We start from the raw sequence: 22,048 nt of genomic DNA on the forward strand, positions 1-22,048 counted from the left end.
TTCTGGAATGTATTTGCAATGCCTTTCCCATAGCTGAGCGAGGAATCCCAAGCTCTCAGCACTGAACAACATATGGGCCTTTCAAAAGTAAAGTACGTATTCACACCCCTGCACTTGACTTCTACATTTTGTTGTTACGGGCCTGAATTCAAAATGGATTAAATATTCCCCCACCCCTCACCTTTCTACACACAATACATAATAATGACTAAGTGAAAACATTCTTTTAGACATTTTAGCAAATGTATTGAAAATGAAATACAGAAATATTTATTTTCACACCTCTTGAGTCAATACTTTGTGGAAACACCAGCGATTGGCAGCGATTACAGCTGTGAGTCTTTCTGGGTGAGTCTCTAAGATCTTTACACACCTGGATTGTGCAACATTTGCCCGTTATTCTCTTCATAATTCATCAAGTTCTGTCCAATTGTTTGTTGATCATTTGCTCGACAACCATTTTGAGGTGTTGCCTTAGATCTTCAAGTAGATTTAAGAACAAATTCTTATTTACAATGGACGGCCTACCCCGGCCAAACCCAGACGACGCCGGGCCAATTGTGCGCCACACTACAGAACATTTGTAAAATTTGTTTTCACTTTGTAAACCCATTTTCACTTTATCATTACTGGGTTTTGTGTGTAGATTAATGAGGGGAAAAATACTTTCAGAATGCACTGTAGAAATTTGTGTCAGTGAGCGATGTTGAACACTTCTGTTTCCTGGGGCTACTGGGCCTCTGGGGCTACTGGGCCTCTGGGGCTACTGGGCCTCTGGGGCTACTGGGCCTCTGGGGCTACTGGGCGGGGTCATGGAATGTCTACTGCTATCTGGGTCCTTACACTATCTTCTCTTTATCTTAGCAGATGGCCAGGTCATGTGACAACCAACTATGGACATGATTATACATTAAATATATATTATACAATATCTATAAAATGACTATCAAATATAAACCATAATATAATGAGCACTGTTATCAAGTATGGTTCTCTAATATATTGGGAATTTATTATAGGATTGTATGAGCAACAGAAACTATTGCGACTATTGACCAACTAAATGATATATCAACTATGTGAGCTTTCTTTTTGGTCCGTGAAGGATTTAACACTATAACCACTGGGATTGGCTTTGCAATGAATAGCTGCCGTTTGAATTCGACAACATACGGTGTTCGCCACAAATAGTCATATTAAACATTGCTGAAAATACAAGTGTCTCACATGCTTCAAAAGCCTAGAATCTTGCTAATCCAACTGCGTTGTTACATTTAAAAAAAATTATAATTTGCGAAAGAATACGCTGCGATTATCTGAGCACAGACCCCCATATCAAACTACTTTTTTAACCAGCACTTGCATAACACATTCACAGATTGCATTGAAATAAATCGTTTACCTTTGAAGATCTTGCTCTGGTTGCAATCCCAAGGCTCATTGTTACACAATGAATGGTCTTTTGTTCGGTTAAATCCATTTTTTATAGCCTAACGCCAAACATTTTGTGAACGCTTATCTCCTTGAATTTCCTGTCATTCAATTTGACGTAACATCCAACGTAAATAGACAGACTTTCCCTGACTTTATCCAGTCATGTTTGGTTTCCTTGCAATCAACTGTTTGTTTGGAACACAACCAGACTTGATGGGTCATTTTGCGGGACGTATTGATCCGGAAAAAACGATTAAAAGACAACAAGTGAGGAGCCCATTGTGTACCAATTACAGGACCACTGTCTCGTTGATTGACTCTATTTTAACCCAATGACCACTGATCTTCTTGAAATCTAGCTGGGTAGATAGCCAATGAGCAGAGGTAAAAGGCAGTACCACATGGTTCTTTGTTGTAAGACAAACCTATACATTGAACGCGTCCTTTCGCCATTGCAAATTCAACCGTGAAGGAGCGAAGCTTATTACTCACGGACGGTTTTCAGTGACCTGCTTCTTCAGCTGTTTATTTATCGAATATCATGGCAAATAAGTCAAAGAAAGCAACTTCCAAGACTAGATATACGAATGTAGAAACCAGTGAGAGTGAGGCAGATCTGTTTTTTGAAGACTCCATTAGCTCCCATAGTTTTGATTCTGAAACTGAGGAATATTTTTTGAACGGAGAGGACATTGTTTTGGACTGGTAAGTTGCTCTCATTCTAACGTCGTTGTTTGAAATTAATAGAACATATTATTTGTGATTGTTTTTACATTTTATTTGCAATATATAAAGATGTAATGAAATGGGTAAAGTACACGTTAGCTAGTCATTGTGAGGGTCTGTTTGTTTGTATGAGAACGACCGTAGTATGTATGTATGTGTGTGTGTGTGTGTGTGTGTGTGTGTGTGTGTGATATATATATATATCACACACACACACACACACACACATATATACACGTATGGTGTAGAATGCAAACCCATACATCTCAACACAGCCAGCATGCTTCCTCCAATCAGTCTACATTAGAGGGAGCATGGTCTACCAGCTGCTGCTCCACCCCACGGCCCTATTTGAGGCAGGCCCACAACAATGGCCAAAGTGAAATGGAACAGCACTTTATGTTCCCTGTACTCTATATCTGTTTATTATACCTGTTGATACAGGGCTCATATGTGAAACTATTCTAACTGAAAATGTTCTTTCACAGTGGCACTGACTCCGACTGGGAGCCCCCATTGCCAACTTGTCCATCCCCCTCTGAAGCTGGTTCATCCAGCTGTACCCCTGCTGTCTCCGGCTCCACACCTCCCGGGCCATCTAGAGGTGTGAAGGCACTGACAAAGAAGCGGAAGAGGGGAAGTGTGCCACCCGCTAACAGAGGGACAGAAGGGCGTTGGCACACCGTCCTAGAAGATGATGTGGAGCCACCCCAACCAACTTTTAGGCCGAAAAGGAAGCCAGGACCTCAGGTGAGTATGACTTCAACTTACAGCCCCCTTCAGCTTTTTCAGCTGTTTTTCACACAATCTGTTGTAGATTCACTCGTTTGTAACACAAATAAGTTTGGGGAGAAGAAGCAAGCAGGCAAAACGGTAGCATGGAAGCCCATATCCATGTCAGAGTTTTTCTGCTACCTCTCACTGGTCATCTACATGGGGCTGGTGAAGCTGAAAAGCCTGAAAGACTACTGGAAAACGTCATCTGTCTACCAACTGCCTTTCCCCTCGACTGTTATGTCTTGCAAAAGGTTTCTGGATCTCTCCCAGGCGCTTAATATCTGTGACCCAAAGGTTGATGAAGAGAATGAGAAGAAGAGAGGCACAGCAGCGTTTGATAGACTGTGCAAGATCAAACCACTCTACCACAGCATTGTCGAGGCCTGCAAGACGTACTTTCAGCCAGCCCAGAACGTGTCAATCGATGAGAGGATGGTAGCCTCAAAGGCCAAAATTGGACTCAAACAGTACATGAGAAACAAACCAACCAAGTGGGGTTACAAGCTGTTTGTGTTGGCTGATTCTGTGTGTGCCTACACGTGCAATTTCTTTGTCTACGAGGGGAAGAACAGTTTTGCTACCGGTAAGGGACTTAGCTATGACTCTGTAATGGAGTTATTGGATTTTCAACTACTAGGGAAGGGCTACAAGCTGTTTGTGGATAACTTCTACACAAGCCCTACCCTGTTTGCAGACCTTAGGAAGCGGGGAGTGTGGGCTTGTGGCACCATTCGTACCAACAGGGTGGGCTTCCCGAAGACGAAGGTGAACGACATGCCTAAGCGGGCTGAGCGGGGGACCATGAGATGGATCCGTGAAGATGGCCTGCTGTTTGTAAAGTGGATGGACACCAGAGAGGTGGTGATGTGCTCCACTATCCACAAGTCCTTCAGTGGGGATCATGTTGTCAGGCGTGTGAAGGACGGTGCCGGGGCATGGACCACCAAAAATGTCCCCGTTCCAACTGCAGTAAAGGACTACAACAAGAGCATGGGAGGAGTGGACCTGTCTGACGCGCTGATAGGCTACTACAATGTTCTCCATAAGACAATGAAATGGTACAAGACCTTCTTCTATCATTTCATCGACATCGCTGTGGTGAATGCATTCATCCTACACAAGGAAATGGCGAAGAGCTCTGGAAAGCCCTTCCTCTCACAGAAAGCCTTCAGAGAGCAGCTCATCAAGGAGCTTGCTGGCTACAGCACCACTGCACCAAGCCCTGTCCCTTCTGCTCCTGCCACAAGTGTTCATCTGCCCAAATATATTTGTGCAGGCATGGATGTGCCGAAGGGCCAAAAGGGCACAGCATGGAGGCGTTGCTGTGTTGTCTGCAAGATGAAGTCTCCCATCACATGCACCACATGCTCAGTGACCCTCTGCTTTACATCAGAAAGAGACTGCTATGGCATCTGGCATCAGCAGCAGAATATTGTCTAGAGTTTTGGCAAAGTTGGTGGGGTAATATGGCAAAGTGGGTGGGGGCTAGGGTCAGTATGTCATATCTGGAGTACTTTTCCTGCCTTATCTGGTGTCTTGTGTGAATTTAAGTCTGCTCTCTCTTTCTCTCCTTCTCTCTCTCGGAGGACCTGAGCCCTTGGACCATGCCTCAGGACTACCTGGCATGATGACTCCTTGCTGTCCCCAGTCCACCCGGCCTTGCTGCTGCTCCAGTTTCAACTGTTCTGCCTGCGGCTATGGAATCCTAAACTGTTAATTTTTACTCTTGAGGTGCTGTCCTGTTGCACCCTCTACAACCACTGTGATCTCCACCCGGCACAGCCAGAAGAGGACTGGCCACCCCTCATAGCCTGGTTCCTCTCTAGGTTTCTTCCTAGGTTTTTGCCTTTCTAGGGAGTTTTTCCTAGCCACCGTGCTTCTACACCTGCATTGCTTGCTGTTTGGGGTTTTAGGCTGGGGCTATATAAATAGATTTGACTTGATAGAGGACTGAGGGTCTTCCAAATATTGAAAGTGTGTAAATAGTTACCCATGTTATTTTGTGTATATATATATATATATATATATATATAAATAACATTTCTCTCAATTTTTTTTTTGGGGGGGGGGGGGGGGGGTGGGGGTGTTAGAATACCATTTTGGCATTTTGTATATAGTTATTTGTTTCAAAATGTATACCTTCACCAATTTGGCCACATTTGGGCTACTTGTGTGGGACACCTGGGTGACTTCATGATAAATGTCATGTAGCACACTCATTTTGGAAGTTATCATTCTGAAACTTTGCACGAGTACTGTTGCCCTCTTATATTTTTCACTTAAACTGTCCCCTTCATCCTATCTGTATGTTTGTTTTATCTTGTTCATTCTAAAGATGATGATATAAAAATAAAAAAGTATGTTTTTTTTCATTGTTTTATCTAAACCAGATCTATTGTGTTATATTCAATTCACATTTACACAAACTTCAGAGTGTTTTCTTTCAAATGGTACCAAGAATATGCATATCCTTGGTTCTGTGCCTGAGCTACAGGCTGTTTGATTTGGGTGTGTCTTCAGGTGGAAATTTTTATTTATTTTTATTTCACCAGGTAGGCAAGTTGAGAACAAGTTCTCATTTACAACTGCGACCTGGCCAAGATAAAGCAAAGCAGTTCGACACATACAACGACACAGAGTTACACATGGAATAAACAAACATACAGTCAATAATACAGTATAAACAAGTCTATATACAATGTGAGCAAATGAGGTGAGATAAGGGAGGTAAATAGGCCATGGTGGCGAAGTCAATACATTACAGCAATTAAAACACTGGAATGGTAGATTTGCAGTGGAAGAATGTGCAAAGTTGAGATAGAAATAATGGAGTGCAAAGGAGCAAAATAAATAAATACAGTAGGGGAAGAGGTAGTTGTTTGGGCTAAATTATAGATGGGCTATGTACAGGTGCTGTAATCTGTGAGCTGCTCTGACAGTTGGTGCTTAAAGCTAGTGAGGGAGATGTGTTTCCAGTTTCAGAGATTTTTGTAGTTCGTTCCAGTCATTGGCAGAGAGAACTGGAAGGAGAGGCGGCCAAAGAAAGAATTGGTTTTGGGGGTGACCAGTGACATATACCTGCTGGAGTGCGTGCTACAGGTGGGTGCTGCTATGGTGACCAGCGAGCTGAGATAAGGGGGGACTTTACCTAGCAGGGTCTTGTAGATGACATGGAGCCAGTGGGTTTGGCGACGAGTATGAAGCGAGGGCCAGCCAACGAGAGCGTACAGGTCGCAATAGTGGGTAGTATATGGGGCTTGGGTGACAAAACGGATTGCACTGTGATAGACTGCATTTGTTGAGTAGGGTATTGGAGGCAATTTGTAAATGACATCGCCGAAGTCGAGGATTGGTAGGATGGTCAATTTTACAAGGGTATGTTTGGCAGCATGAGTGAAGGATGCTTTGTTGCGAAATAGGAAGCCAATTCTAGATTTAACTTTGGATTGCAGATGTTTGATGTGGGTCTGGAAGGAGAGTTTACAGTCTAACCAGACACCCAGGTATGTGTAGTTGTCCACGTATTCTAAGTCAGAGCCGTCCAGAGTAGTGATGTTGGACAGGCACAAAGATTACAAAAAATTGGCTGATTGGTAAGCAACTCCAGTGTAGATTTGGCCTTGTGATTTAGGTTATTGTCCTGCTGAAAGGTGAATTCATCTCCCAGTGTCTGGTGGAAAGCAGACTGAACCAGGATTTCCTCTAGGATTTTGCCTCTGCTTACCTCCATTCTGTTTCTCTTTGATTCTGAAAAACTCCCCAGTCCTTAAGGATGACAAGAATACCCATAATATGATGCGGCCACCGCTTAAAAATATGAGGAGTGGTACTCAGCAATGTGTTGTATAGGATTTGCCCCAAACATAAATCTGTGTTTGAAATTCACTGCTCGACTGAGAGACATTAAAGTTAATTGTACCGGCTCGAAGTTCGTAACAAAAAGGGAGACAACGTGAAGATTAGGAATAACAAAACATATATTTATTACCTGAAGTAATGTAAATACAACGAACAATGGTGTGTGTAATCAGTAGTGTAAGTGAGTGGTTGCGTGCGTAAATGAGGGGTGTTGAAAGGTGCCAAAGCAAACAAACAAAACAGTCACAAAAAAATGCAACAACCAAAATTTATCGATGTATGGGGGAAGAGGTGTATTTATCCTGGGACACACCCGGGCCCAGGTGTGTCCCATTTCGCTGACGACACTCCCAGCTCCGCACGCCGACATCCTAATAAGGAAAACAAGAGAAAGAGTATGGCAGACAGAGTGGGAAGGTGCGTCACAGAGTGGAAGGTGCGTCACAGAGTGGGAGGGGCGTCACAGAGTGGGAGGGTACAGAGATGAAGTAGTCATTCAAAAATCATGTTAAACAGTATTATTGAACACAGAGTGAGTCCATGCAACTTATTGATTATTGAGGCCATAGCAAAGAGGTTGATACTTATTGACTCAAGACATTTCAGCTTTTCATTTTGTATTAATTTATAAAAACATAATTCCACTTTGACATTATGGGGTATTGTGTGTAGGCCAGTAAAAAAAACTAAATTTTTATCCATTTTAAATTCAAGCTGTAATGCAACAAAATGTGGACGGGTCATAGAACTGGCAGTAGGGAGTAGGTCAGAGAACTGGCAGTAGGGAGTAGGTCAGAGAACTGGCAGTGTGGTGCCAGGACAACAACCTCTCCCTCAATGTGATCAAGACAAAGGAGCTGATCGTGGACTACAGGAAAAGGCGGACCGAACAGAACCCCATTAACATCGACAGGGCGGGTCGAGAGTTTCAAGTTCCTTGGTGTCCACATCACCAAATCAAATCAAAGTTTATTTGTCACGTGCGCCGAATTCAACAGCTGTAGACCTTACTGTGAAATGCTGAATACAACAGGTGTAGTAGACCTTACAGTGAAATGCTGAATACAACAGGTGTAGTAGACCTTACAGTGAAATGCTGAATACAACAGGCTCTAACCAATAGTGTAAAAAAGGTATTAGGTGAACAATAGGTAGGTAAAGAAATAAAAACAACAGTAAAAAGACAGGCAAAATACAGTAGAGAGGCTATATACAGTAGAGAGGCTGTATACAGTAGAGACTATATACAGTAGAGAGGCTATATACAGTAGAGAGGCTGTATACAGTAGAGAGGCTATATACAGTAGAGAGGCTATATACAGTAGAGAGGCTGTATACAGTAGAGAGGCTATATACAGTAGAGAGGCTATATACAGTAGAGAGGCTATATACAGTAGAGAGGCTGTAGTCGTGAAGAGGGCACGACAAACCTTTTCCCCCTCAGGAGACTGAAAAGATTTGACATGGGTCCTCAGATCCTCAAAAGGTTCTACAGCTGCACCATCGAGAGCATCCTGACCAGTTGCATCACCGCCTGGTATGGCAACTGCTCTGCTCTACAAAGGGTAGTGCGTACGGCCCAGTACATCACTGGGGCCAAGCTTCCTGCCATCCAGAACCGACATAATAGGTGGTCTCAAAGGAAGGCCCATAAAATTGTCAGACTCCAGTTACCCAAGTCATAGACTGTTAGCTGTTAGCTGTTAGCTGTTAGTAGGATAGGTAGTGGTTTACGGTAGATAGTGGTGTAGGGTAGGTAGTGGTGTAGGGTAGGTAGTGGTGTAGGGGAGGGTAGGTAGTGGTCTAGGGTAGGTAGTGGTGTAGGGTAGGTAGTGGTGTAGGTTAGGTAGTGGTGTAAGGGTAGGTAAGTGGTGTAGGGTAGGTAGTGTTGTAGGGTAGGGTAGGTGGTGTGGTGTAGGGCAGGGTAGGTAGTGGTGTAGGGTAGAGTAGGTAGTGGTGTAGGATAGGTAGTGGTTTAGGGTAGATAGTGGTGTAGGGTAGGTAGTGGTGTAGGGTAGGTAGTGGTGTAGGGGAGGGTAGGTAGTGGTGTAGGGTAGGTAGTGGTGTAGGTTAGGTAGTGGTGTAGGGGTAGGTAAGTGGTGTAGGGTAGGTAGTGGTGTAGGGTAGAGTAGGTAGTGGTGTAGCGTAGGGTAGGTAGTGTTGTAGGGTAGGTAGTGGTGTAGGATAGGTAGTGGTGTAGCGTAGGGTAGGTAGTGGTGTAGGGTAGGTAGTGGTGTAGGGTAAGGTTGGTAGTGCTGTAGGGTAGGTAGTGGTGTAGCGTAGGGTAGGTAGTGGTGTAGGGTAGGTAGTGTTGTAGGGTAGGGTAGGTGGTGTGGTGTAGGGCAGGGTAGGTAGTGGTGTAGGGTAGAGTAGGTAGTGGTATAGGATAGGTAGTGGTTTACGGTAGATAGTGGTGTATGGTAGGTAGTGGTGTAGGGTAGGTAGTGGTGTAGGGGAGGGTAAGTAGTGGTGTAGGGTAGGTAGTGGTGTAAGGGTAGGTAGTGGTGTAGGGTAGGTAGTGGTGTAGGGTAGAGTAGGTAGTGGTGTAGCGTAGGGTAGGTAGTGTTGTAGGGTAGGTAGTGGTGTAGGAAAGGTAGTGGTGTAGAGTAGGTAGTGGTGTAGAGTAGGTAGTGGTGTAGGGGAAGTAGTGGTGTAGGGTAGGTAGTGGTGTAGGGTGGGTAGTGGTGTAGGGTGGGTAGTGGTGTAGGGTAGGTAGTGTTGTAGGGTAGGGTAGGTGGTGTGGTGTAGGGCAGGGTAGGTAGTGGTGTAGGGTAGAGTAGGTAGTGGTGTAGGATAGGTAGTGGTTTAGGGTAGATAGTGGTGTAGGGTAGGTAGTGGTGTAGGGTAGGTAGTGGTGTAGGGGAGGGTAGGTAGTGGTGTAGGGTAGGTAGTGGTGTAGGTTAGGTAGTGGTGTAGGGGTAGGTAAGTGGTGTAGGGTAGGTAGTGGTGTAGGGTAGAGTAGGTAGTGGTGTAGCGTAGGGTAGGTAGTGTTGTAGGGTAGGTAGTGGTGTAGGATAGGTAGTGGTGTAGCGTAGGGTAGGTAGTGGTGTAGGGTAGGTAGTGGTGTAGGGTAAGGTTGGTAGTGCTGTAGGGTAGGTAGTGGTGTAGCGTAGGGTAGGTAGTGGTGTAGGGTAGGTAGTGTTGTAGGGTAGGGTAGGTGGTGTGGTGTAGGGCAGGGTAGGTAGTGGTGTAGGGTAGAGTAGGTAGTGGTATAGGATAGGTAGTGGTTTACGGTAGATAGTGGTGTATGGTAGGTAGTGGTGTAGGGTAGGTAGTGGTGTAGGGGAGGGTAAGTAGTGGTGTAGGGTAGGTAGTGGTGTAAGGGTAGGTAGTGGTGTAGGGTAGGTAGTGGTGTAGGGTAGAGTAGGTAGTGGTGTAGCGTAGGGTAGGTAGTGTTGTAGGGTAGGTAGTGGTGTAGGAAAGGTAGTGGTGTAGAGTAGGTAGTGGTGTAGAGTAGGTAGTGGTGTAGGGGAAGTAGTGGTGTAGGGTAGGTAGTGGTGTAGGGTGGGTAGTGGTGTAGGGTGGGTAGTGGTGTAGGGTGGGTAGTGGTGTAGGGTAGGTAGTGGTGTAGGTAGTGGTGTTGGGTTGGTAGTGGTGTTGGGTTGGTAGTGTTGTAGGGTAGGTAGTGGTGTAGGGTAGGTAGTGGTGTAGGGTATGGTTGTAGTGTTGTAGGGTAGGTAGTGGTGTAGGGTAGGGAGTTGTGTAGGGTAGGGTATTGGTGTAGGGTAGGGTAGTGGTGTAGGGTAGGGTAGTGGTGTAGGGTAGGGTAGTGGTGTAGGGTAGGTAGTGGTGTAGGGTAGGTAGTGGTGTAGGGTAGGGTAGGTGGTGGTGTAGGGTAGGTGGTGGTGTAGGGTAGGGTGGTGGTGTAGGGTAGGTAGTGGTGTAGGGTAGGGTAGGTAGTGGTGTAGGGTACGTAGTAGGGTAGAGGGTGGTGTAGGGTTGGTAGTGGTGTAGGGTTGGTAGTGGTGTAGGGTTGGTAGTTGCGTAGGGTAGGTAGTGGCGTAGGGTAGGTAGTGGTGTAGGGTAGGGTAGGTAGTGGTGTAGGGTAGGTAGTGGTGTAGGGTGGGTAGTGGTGTAGTGTAGGGTGGGTAGTGGTGTAGGGTAGGGTGGGTAGTGGTATAGGGTAGGTAGTGGTGTAGGGTAGGTAGTGGTGTAGGGGGGGTAGTGGTGTAGTGTAGGGTGGGTAGTGGTGTAGGGTAGGGTGGGTAGTGGTATAGGGTAAGTAGTGGTGTAGGGTGGGTAGTGGTATAGGGTAGGTAGTGGTGTAGGGTAGGGTGGGTAGTGGTGTAGTGTAGGTAGTGTTGTAGGGTGGGTAGTGGTATAGGGTAGGTAGTGGTGTAGGGTAGGGTGGGTACTGGTGAAGTGTAGGGTAGGGTGGGTAGTGGTGTAGGGTAGGTAGTTGTGTAGGGTGGGTAGTGGTGTAGGGTAGGTTGTGGTGTAGGGTAGGGTGGGTAGTGGTGTAGGGTAGGTAGTGGTGTAGGGTTGGTAGTGGTGTAGGGTGGGTAGTGGTGTAGGGTAGGGTGGGTAGTGGTGTAGGGTAGGGTAGTGGTGTAGGGTAGGGTGGGTAGTGGTGTAGTGTAGGGTAGGTAGTGGTGTAGGGTAGGGTGGGTAGTGGTGTAGGGTAGGTAGTGGTGTAGGGTTGGTAGTGGTGTAGGGTAGGGTGGGTAGTGGTGTAGTGTAGGGAGTGGTGTAGGGTAGGTAGTGGTGTAGTGTAGGGTAGTGGTGTAGGGTAGGTAGTGGTGTAGGGTAGGGAGTGGTGTAGGGTCGGGTGGGTAGTGGTGTAGGGTAGGTAGTGGTGTAGGGTAGGGTAAGTAGTGGTGTAGGGTAGGGTAGGTAGTGGTGTAGGGTAGGGTAGTGGTGTAGGGTAGGTAGTGGTGTAGGGTAGGGTAGGTAGTGGTGTAGGGTAGGTAGTGGTGTACGGTAGGTAGTGGTGTAGGGTAGGGTGGGTAGTGGTGTAGGGTAGGTAGTGGTGTAGGGTAGGTAGTGGTGTTGGGTAGGTAGTGGTGTAGGGTGGGTAGTGGTGTAGGGTGGGTAGTGGTGTAGGGTAGGTAGTGGTGTAGGGAAGGTAGTGGTGTAGGGTAGGGTGGGTAGTGGTGTAGGGTGGGTAGTGGTGTAGGGTAGGTAGTGGTGAAGGGTAGGGTGGGTAGTGGTGTAAGGGTAGGTAGTGGTGTAGGGTAGGTAGTTGTGTAGGGTGGAGTAGGTAGTGGTGTAGCGTAGGGTAGGTAGTGTTGTAGGGTAGGTAGTGGTGTAGGGTAAGGTTGGTAGTGTTGTAGGGTAGGTAGTGGTGTAGCATAGGGTAGGTAGTGGTGTAGGATAGGTAGTGTTGTAGGGTAGGGTAGGTGGTGTGGTGTAGGGCAGGGTAGGTAGTGGTGTAGGGTAGAGTAGGTAGTGGTGTAGGATAGGTAGTGGTTTACGGTAGATAGTGGTGTAGGGTAGGTAGTAGTGTAGGGTGGGTAGTGGTGTAGTGTAGGGTGGGTAGTGGTGTAGGGTAGGGTAGGTAGTGGTATAGGGTAGGTAGTTGTGTAGGGTAGGTAGTGGTGTAGGGTGGGTAGTGGTGTAGTGTAGGGTGGGTAGTGGTGTAGGGTAGGGTGGGTAGTGGTATAGGGTAAGTAGTGGTGTAGGGTGGGTAGTGGTATAGGGTAGGTAGTGGTGTAGGGTAGGGTGGGTAGTGGTGTAGTGTAGGTAGTGTTGTAGGGTGGGTAGTGGTATAGGGTAGGTAGTGGTGTAGGGTAGGGTGGGTACTGGTGTAGTGTAGGGTAGGGTGGGTAGTGGTGTAGGGTAGGTAGTTGTGTAGGGTGGGTAGTGGTGTAGGGTAGGTTGTGGTGTTGGGTAGGGTGGGTAGTGGTGTAGGGTAGGTAGTGGTGTAGGGTTGGTAGTGGTGTAGGGTGGGTAGTGGTGTAGGGTAGGGTGGGTAGTGGTGTAGGGTAGGGTGGGTAGTGGTGTAGGGAAGGTAGTTGTGTAGGGTGGGTAGTGGTGTAGGGTAGGGTAGTGGTGTAGGGTAGGGTAGTGGTGTAGGGTAGGGTAGTGGTGTAGGGTATGGTGGGTAGTGGTGTAGTGTAGGGTAGGTAGTGGTGTAGGGTAGGGTGGGTTGTGGTGTAGGGTAGGTAGTGGTGTAGGGTAGGTAGTGGTGTAGGGTAGGGTGGGTAGTGGTGTAGGGTGGGTAGTGGTGTAGGGTAGGTAGTGGTGAAGGGTAGGGTGGGTAGTGGTGTAGGGTGGGTAGTGGTGTAGGGTAGGTAGTGGTGTAAGGGTAGGTAGTGGTGTAGGGTAGGTAGTGTTGTAGGGTAAGGTTGGTAGTGTTGTAGGGTAGGTAGTGGTGTAGGGTAAGGTTGGTAGTGTTGTAGGGTAGGTAGTGGTGTAGCATAGGGTAGGTAGTGGTGTAGGATAGGTAGTGTTGTAGGGTAGGTGGTGTAGTGTAGGGCAGGGTAGGTAGTGGTGTAGGGTAGAGTAGGTAGTGGTGTAGGATAGGTAGTGGTTTACGGTAGATAGTGGTGTAGGGTAGGTAGTGGTGTGGTGTAGGGTAGGTAGTGGTGTAGGGGAGGGTAGATAGTGGTGTAGGGTAGGTAGTGGTGTAGGATAGGTAGTGGTGTAGCGTAGGGTAGGTAGTGGTGTAGGGTAGGTAGTGGTGTAGGGTAAGGTTGGTAGTGTTGTAGGGTAGGTAGTGGTGTAGCGTAGGGTAGGTGGTGGTGTAGGGTAGGTAGTGTTGTAGGGTAGGGTAGGTGGTGTGGTGTAGGGCAGGGTAGGTAGTGGTGTAGGGTAGAGTAGGTAGTGGTGTAGGATAGGTAGTGGTTTACGGTAGATAGTGGTTTAGGGTAGGTAGTGGTGTAGGGTAGGTAGTGGTGTAGGGGAGGGTAGGTAGTGGTGTAGGGTAGGTAGTGGTGTAGTGTAGAGTAGGTAGTGGTGTAGCGTAGGGTAGGTAGTGTTGTAGGGTAGGTAGTGGTGTAGGATAGGTAGTGGTGTAGAGTTGGTAGTGGTGTAGAGTAGGTACTGGTGTAGGTGAGGTAGTGGTTTAGGGTAGGTAGTGGTGTAGGGTGGGTAGTGGTGTAGGGTGGGTAGTGGTGTAGGGTAGGTAGTGGTGTAGGTAGTGGTGTTGGGTTGGTAGCGGTGTTGGGTTGATAGTGTTGTAGGGTAGAGTAGGTAATGGTGTAGGGTTGGTAGTGGTGTAGGGTGGGTAGTGGTGTAGGGTAGGTAGTTGTGTAGGGTAGGTAGTGGTGTAGGTAGTGCTGTTGGGTTGGTAGTGGTGTTGGGTTGGTAGTGTTGTAGGGTAGGTAGTGGTGTAGGGTATGGTTGTAGTGTTGTAGGGTAGGTGGTGGTGTAGGGTAGGTAGTGGTGTAGGGTAGGTAGTGATGTAGGGTAGGGTGGTGGTGTAGGGTAGGGTATTGGTGTATGGTAGGGTAGTGGTGTAGGGTAGGTAGTGGTGTAGGGTAGGGTAGGTAGTGGTGTAGGGTAGGGTGGGTAGGGGTGTAGGGTAGGGTGGGTAGTGGTATAGGGTAAGTAGTGGTGTAGGGTGGGTAGTGGTATAGGGTGGGTAGTGGTGTAGTGTAGGTAGTGTTGTAGGGTGGGTAGTGGTATAGGGTAGGTAGTGGTGTAGGGTAGGGTGGGTACTGGTGTAGTGTAGGGTAGGGTGGGTAGTGGTGTAGGGTAGGTAGTTGTGTAGGGTGGGTAGTGGTGTAGGGTAGGTTGTGGTGTAGGGTAGGGTGGGTAGTGGTGTAGGGTAGGTAGTGGTGTAGGGTTGGTAGTGGTGTAGGGTGGGTAGTGGTGTAGGGTAGGGTGGGTAGTGGTGTAGGGTAGGGTGGGTAGTGGTGTAGGGAAGGTAGTTGTGTAGGGTGGTTAGTGTTGTAGGGTAGGTGGTGTAGTGTAGGGCAGGGTAGGTAGTGGTGTAGGGTAGAGTAGGTAGTGGTGTAGGATAGGTAGTGGTTTACGGTAGATAGTGGTGTAGGGTAGGTAGTGGTGTAGGGTAGGTAGTGGTGTAGGGGAGGGTAGGTAGTGGTGTAGGGTAGGGTAGGTAGTGGTGTAGGGTAGGTAGTGGTGTAGGGTAAGGTTGGTAGTGTTGTAGGGTAGGTAGTGGTGTAGCGTAGGGTAGGTGGTGGTGTAGGGTAGGTAGTGTTGTAGGGTAGGGTAGGTGGTGTGGTGTAGGGCAGGGTAGGTAGTGGTGTAGGGTAGAGTAGGTAGTGGTGTAGGATAGGTAGTGGTTTACGGTAGATAGTGGTTTAGGGTAGGTAGTGGTGTAGGGTAGGTAGTGGTGTAGGGGAGGGTAGGTAGTGGTGTAGGGTAGGTAGTGGTTAAAGGGTAGGTAGTGGTGTAGGGTAGGTAGTGGTGTAGTGTAGAGTAGGTAGTGGTGTAGCGTAGGGTAGGTAGTGTTGTAGGGTAGGTAGTGGTGTAGGATAGGTAGTGGTGTAGAGTTGGTAGTGGTGTAGAGTAGGTACTGGTGTAGGTGAGGTAGTGGTTTAGGGTAGGTAGTGGTGTAGGGTGGGTAGTGGTGTAGGGTGGGTAGTGGTGTAGGGTGGGTAGTGGTGTAGGGTAGGTAGTGGTGTAGGTAGTGGTGTTGGGTTGGTAGCGGTGTTGGGTTGATAGTGTTGTAGGGTAGAGTAGGTAATGGTGTAGGGTTGGTAGTGGTGTAGGGTGGGTAGTGGTGTAGGGTAGGTAGTTGTGTAGGGTAGGTAGTGGTGTAGGTAGTGCTGTTGGGTTGGTAGTGGTGTTGGGTTGGTAGTGTTGTAGGGTAGGTAGTGGTGTAGGGTATGGTTGTAGTGTTGTAGGGTAGGTGGTGGTGTAGGGTAGGTAGTGGTGTAGGGTAGGTAGTGATGTAGGGTAGGTAGTGGTGTAGGGTAGGTAGTGGTGTAGGGTAGGGTGGTGGTGTAGGGTAGGGTATTGGTGTATGGTAGGGTAGTGGTGTAGGGTAGGTAGTGGTGTAGGGTAGGGTAGGTAGTGGTGTAGGGTAGGGTGGGTAGGGGTGTAGGGTAGGGTGGGTAGTGGTATAGGGTAAGTAGTGGTGTAGGGTGGGTAGTGGTATAGGGTAGGTAGTGGTGTAGGGTAGGGTGGGTAGTGGTGTAGTGTAGGTAGTGTTGTAGGGTGGGTAGTGGTATAGGGTAGGTAGTGGTGTAGGGTAGGGTGGGTACTGGTGTAGTGTAGGGTAGGGTGGGTAGTGGTGTAGGGTAGGTAGTTGTGTAGGGTGGGTAGTGGTGTAGGGTAGGTTGTGGTGTAGGGTAGGGTGGGTAGTGGTGTAGGGTAGGTAGTGGTGTAGGGTTGGTAGTGGTGTAGGGTGGGTAGTGGTGTAGGGTAGGGTGGGTAGTGGTGTAGGGTAGGGTGGGTAGTGGTGTAGGGAAGGTAGTTGTGTAGGGTGGGTAGTGGTGTAGGGTAGGGTAGTGATGTAGGGTAGGGTAGTGGTGTAGGGTAGGGTGGGTAGTGGTGTAGTGTAGGGTAGGTAGTGGTGTAGGGTAGGGTGGGTTGTGGTGTAGGGTAGGTAGTGGTGTAGGGTTGGTAGTGGTGTAGAGTAGGGTGGGTAGTGGTGTAGTGTAGGGAGTGGTGTAGGGTAGGTAGTGGTGTAGTGTAGGGTAGTGGTGTAGGGTAGGTAGTGGTGTAGGGTAGGGAGTGGTGTAGGGTCGGGTGGGTAGTGGTGTAGGGTAGGTAGTGGTGTAGGGTAGGGTAGGTAGTGGTGTAGGGTAGGGTAGGTAGTGGTGTAGGGTAGGTAGTGGTGTAGGGTAGGGTAGTGGTGTAGGGTAGGTAGTGGTGTAGGGTAGGGTAGGTAGTGGTGTAGGGTAGGTGGTGGTGTAGGGTAGGTAGTGGTGTAGGGTAGGGTGGGTAGTGGTGTAGGGTAGGTAGTGGTGTAGGGTAGGTAGTGGTGTTGGGTAGGTAGTGGTGTTGGGTAGGTAGTGGTGTAGGGTGGGTAGTGGTGTAGGGTAGGTAGTGGTGTAGGGTGGGTAGTGGTGTAGGGTAGGTAGTGGTGTAGGGTAGGTAGTGGTGTAGGGTAGGGTGGGTAGTGGTGTAGGGTGGGTAGTGGTGTAGGGTAGGTAGTGGTGAAGGGTAGGGTGGGTAGTGGTGTAGGGTGGGTAGTGGTGTAGGGTAGGTAGTGGTGTAAGGGTAGGTAGTGGTGTAGGGTAGGTAGTGTTGTAGGGTAAGGTTGGTAGTGTTGTAGGGTAGGTAGTGGTGTAGGGTAAGGTTGGTAGTGTTGTAGGGTAGATAGTGGTGTAGCATAGGGTAGGTAGTGGTGTAGGATAGGTAGTGTTGTAGGGTAGGGTAGGTGGTGTAGTGTAGGGCAGGGTAGGTAGTGGTGTAGGGTAGAGTAGGTAGTGGTGTAGGATAGGTAGTGGTTTACGGTAGATAGTGGTGTAGGGTAGGTAGTGGTGTAGGGTAGGTAGTGGTGTAGGGGAGGGTAGGTAGTGGTGTAGGGTAGGTAGTGGTGTAGGATAGGTAGTGGTGTAGCGTAGGGTAGGTAGTGGTGTAGGGTAGGTAGTGGTGTAGGGTAAGGTTGGTAGTGTTGTAGGGTAGGTAGTGGTGTAGCGTAGGGTAGGTGGTGGTGTAGGGTAGGTAGTGTTGTAGGGTAGGGTAGGTGGTGTGGTGTAGGGCAGGGTAGGTAGTGGTGTAGGGTAGAGTAGGTAGTGGTGTAGGATAGGTAGTGGTTTACGGTAGATAGTGGTGGTGGTGGTGGATATACTATAAAATTGCATTTTATTGATGGCAATTTGAATGCACAGAGATACCGGATGACGTTGGGCCTATTGTGCTGCCACCCTATGGGACTCCCAAACACGTCCGGATGTGATGCAGCCTGGATTCAAACCAGGTACTACAGTGACGCCTCTTGCGTTGAGATGCAGTGTCTTAGACCATTGACTGCTGCCATCCCCTCATATTTCAGCGTGATAATGCATGGCCACGATCTGTACACAGTTCCTGGAAGCTGAACATTTCCCAGTTCTTCCAAGGACTGCATCTCCGGACATTTCAACCATTGTTTGGGATGTTCTGGCTCGACGTGACCAACAGCGTGTTCCAGTTCCCGCCAATATCCAGCAACTTCTCACAGCCATTGAAGAGGAGTGGGACAACATTCCATAGGCCACAATTAACCGCCTGATCAACTCTATGTGAATTTGAATGAGTTTAAAATTTTTGCACATTTATTTAAAAAAATAGAAAAATGAAATAACACATTTACAAGTATTCAGAACCTTTACTCAGTACTTTGTTGAAGCACCTTTGGCAGCGATTACAGCCTCTAGTCTTCTTGATACAAGCTTGGCTCACCTATATTTAGGGAGTTTCTCCCATTCTTTTCTGCAGATCCTCTCAAGCTCTGTCAGGTTGGATGGGGAGTGTCGGTTTATAGCTATTTTCAGGTCTCTCCAGAGATGTTAGATCGGGTTCAAGTCCGGGATCTGGCTGGGCCACTCAAGGGCATTCAGAGACTTGTCCCGAAGCCACTCCTGTGTTGTCTTGGATATGTGCTTAGGATTGTTGTCCTGTTGGAAGGTGAACCCCAATCTGAGGTCTCTGGAGCAGGGTTTCATCAAGGATCTTTGCTCCGTTCATCTTTCTCTCGATCCTGACTAATCTCCCAGTCCCTGGTCCCTGCTGCTGAAAAACTTCCCCATAGCATGATGCTGCCACCACGCTTCGCTGTAGGGATGGTGCCAGGTTTCCTCCAGACGTGCCGCTTGGCATTCAAGCCAAATAGTTCAAGCTTGGTTTCATCAGACCAGAAAATCTTGTTCCTGCTGTTTTGAGAGTCCTTTAGGTGCCTTTTGGCAAACTCCAAGGTGGCTGTCATGTGCCTTTTTCTGAGGAGTGGCTTCCGTCTGGCAACTCTACTCTAAAGGCATGATTAGTGGAGTGCTGCAGAGATGGTTATCCTTCTGGAAGGTTCTCCCATCTCCACAGAGGAACAATGGAGCTCTGCCAGAGTGACCATTGGATTCTTGGCCACCTCCCCGACCAAGGTCCTTCTCCCCCTGATTGCTCAGTTTGGCCAGACGGCCAGCTCTAGGAATGGTCTTGGTGGTTCCAAACTTCTTCCATTTCAGAATGATGAGGCCACTGTGTTCTTGGGGACCTTCAATGCTGCAGAAATGTTTTGGTACCCTTCCCCAGATCTGTGCCTTGACACAATCCTGTCTCGGAGCTCTACAGACAATTCCTTCGACCTTATTGCTTGGTTTTTGCTCTGACATGCATTGTCAACTGTGGGCCCTTATATAGACAGGTGTGTAGCTTTCCAAATCATGTCCAAACATTGAATTTACTACAGGTGGACTCCAGTCAAGTTGTAGAAACATCTCAAGGTTGATCAATGGAAACAGGATGAACCTGAGCTCAATTTCGAGTCTCATAGCAAAGGGTCTGAATACTTATGTAAATAAGGCATTTATCTTTATCATTTGTAAGAAATTAGCAAAAAAATCCTAAAAACCTGTTTTCGCTTTGTCAGTATGATGGATGAGGAACACATTCAGGTTAATCCGTTTTATAATATAATATATATATTATATATATATATATTATATATCCGGCTGTAACGTAGCAAAATGTGGAAAAAGGGGAATGGGTCTGAATACTTTCTGAATGCACTGTAGGTCATAAGGGTAATAAAATGTTTTCTGCTTGGTTCTCACAACTGATGTACAAAACCTATTTTGACACAATGGTTGTGATTTACTGATTGTTTTGTGATACAACAGAGAGTTTGTTGACACAACCATTGTACGGTGTCTCCACAACTCTTGTGTAAAGACTTCTGTGCAGAAGAGCAATCGTTGTGACAAATTTATTGTAGATCAGTTGTGCAAATTGTGCTTCAAATCAAATGTTATTGGTCACATACACATATTTAGCAGATGTTATTGGTCACATACACATATTTAGCAGATGTTATTGCGTGTGTAGTGAAATGCTTGTGTTTCTAGCTCCAACAATGCATTAATATCTAACAATTCACAACAATACACACAAAATCTAAAAGTAAAATAATGGAATTAAGAAATATATAAATATTAAATATGTCAGAGTGGCATTGACTAAAATACAGTAGAATACAGTAGACTAGAATACAGTAGAATATAATACAGTAGAATAGAATACAGTAGAATATAATACAGTAGACTAGAATACAGTAGAATAGAATACAGTAGAATAGAATACAGTAGACTAGAATACAGTAGAATAGAATACAGTAGAATATAATACAGTAGACTAGAATACAGTAGAATAGAATACAGTAGAATAGAATACAGTAGAATATAATACAGTAGAATAGAATACAGTAGAATAGAATACAGTAGAATAGAATACAGTAGAATAGAATACAGTAGAATAGAATACAGTAGAATAGAATACAGTAGAATAGAATACAGTAGAATATAATACAGTAGAATAGAATACAGTAGAATAGAATACAGTAGAATAGAATACAGTAGAATAGAATACAGTAGAATAGAATACAGTAGAATAGAATACAGTAGAATAGAATACAGTAGAATATAATACAGTAGAATAGAATACAGTATATACATATGAAATGAGTAAAGCAGTAAGTAAACATTATTAAAGTGACTAGTGTTCCATTATTAAAGTGACCAGTGATTCCATGTCTATGTATATAGGGCAGCAGCATCTGAGGTGCAGGTTGAGTAACCAGGTGGAAGGCAGCTAGTGATGACTATTTACCAGTCTCGATGTCCTTGAGATAGAAGCTGTTTTTCAGTCTCTCGGTCCCAGCTTTGATGCACCTGTACTGTCCTCGCCTTCTGGATGATAGTGGGGTGAACAGGCAGTGGCTCGGGTGGTTGATGTCCATGATGATCTTTTTGGCCTTCCTGTGACATTGAGTGGTGTAGGTGTCCTGGTGCGTTGGGCAGACCACACCACCCTCTGGAGATCCCTGGTGATATGATCCTTGACTAGTCTCTCAAAGCACTTCATGAGAAGTGAGAGCTACGGGGCGGTAGTCATTTAGTTGCCTTCTTGGGTACAGGAACAATAGTAGGATCTTGAAGCATGTGGGAACAGCAGACTGGGATAGGGAGAGATTGAACATGTCCGTAAACAGCTACAAAACTTTTGCACAATTGATACATCAACACAAGGTATTAAAAACTATTTGTAAAATGACATAGTGCCCTATTGACACCATCTTTGACCGGCGTATGTGTGTGTGTGTGTGCGTGCGTGTGTTGAGGGCTATTCTATTTCACTGTTTACTCAGCCCTCTCCCTGCATCTGCTTCGGTTCAGGTTGAAGTTTTGATAGAGCTGATCACAGTCAACCCAGGCTCAGGAGGTCTAAACAACCTTCTGGAGGGCAGGGGTCAACTGAGGAAAGTGTTTCTACAGTAGCAAAAACCTTCACAAGAAAATGTCACATTTCTACAGTAGATTTTACAGCACTCTTGACGGAGTTTATGTTTAACAGAGATAAACATTTTATAATTTTTCTTCTTCCTTCAAATGGTTTACAAAATAGCAATCAAGTTTTTCCTCAGTTTTTTTTATGACTCTAAACCCAAATTAAAATAAACATATTGGAAACAAAAATCTAAATCTATTAGGGAAATAGAGTTGACAGTTTATGGTTGTGACCATGATGATTTGAATATTGTTTGGTTTCAATCTATCAAGAGTAGAGAACTTTACAGACCATGTGGTCTTGTTGCATTAGATGAGGACATGAAGTCTTTACGGTGTAACTCACCCTGATCATCCCGGATTCATTTAGGATTTTAAACAAATCTGACAGAGTTGACCAAATCTGCAGACCAATTTTTTGGAATCACAGTTTTGGGAGAGATATTCTTTAAAGTCAGAGAGAGAGCTATTGCACGAAACTAGGTAAGATCCTTTTCCAGTTAATATTCATTACTGACAGTTGTGGTATCCCGGAAGACCGGGGGGTTGTTATAGAGGGGAGATACGTTGTGCCACGTTGGCTCCTTCTGCTGTGAGTACACGAGCTGGGCACCCCGACACGGGTGGCTTCAAGAGGAGGTAATTAGGGGAAAGTGTCAACCAGCCGTAGAGGCCACATAAAAGGAGCACTGTGGCACACCGAGGGAGAGAGCCGGGAGAGACCGACACAAAGCCGAAGCTGAGAAGAAGGACAGAGCCAAACCTATGAGATTTTCTTTCTGTTTATTTTATGGCCAAGTAAAGAAGTGTTTGCGGACTCAAACCTCCCAGTCTCTGTGTTAATCTCTGCACGCTCAACCCAACGCCCCACGGTTTAGCAAACAGTTAATATAATATCCTTTTTCAGTTCATTTTCATTA

At 46.6% G+C, this 22,048-nt stretch overlaps 1 protein-coding gene across 1 annotated transcript; it reads left to right on the forward strand.

The window, feature by feature from the left end:
* Positions 1–1,834: 1,834 nt before the first annotated feature.
* Positions 1,835–4,529, forward strand: LOC110524342 (piggyBac transposable element-derived protein 4-like). Its single transcript, XM_021603942.2, has 2 exons — positions 1,835–2,139; positions 2,649–4,529. Exons 1-2 carry the CDS (start codon positions 1,976–1,978, stop codon positions 4,375–4,377), a joined length of 1,893 nt encoding a protein of 630 aa, XP_021459617.2. The 5' UTR covers positions 1,835–1,975; the 3' UTR covers positions 4,378–4,529.
* The last annotated feature ends 17,519 nt before the right edge of the window (positions 4,530–22,048 follow it).

This window comes from Oncorhynchus mykiss, unplaced genomic scaffold, assembly GCF_013265735.2.
Source record: "Oncorhynchus mykiss isolate Arlee unplaced genomic scaffold, USDA_OmykA_1.1 un_scaffold_293, whole genome shotgun sequence".
Classification (NCBI taxonomy): domain Eukaryota; kingdom Metazoa; phylum Chordata; class Actinopteri; order Salmoniformes; family Salmonidae; genus Oncorhynchus; species Oncorhynchus mykiss.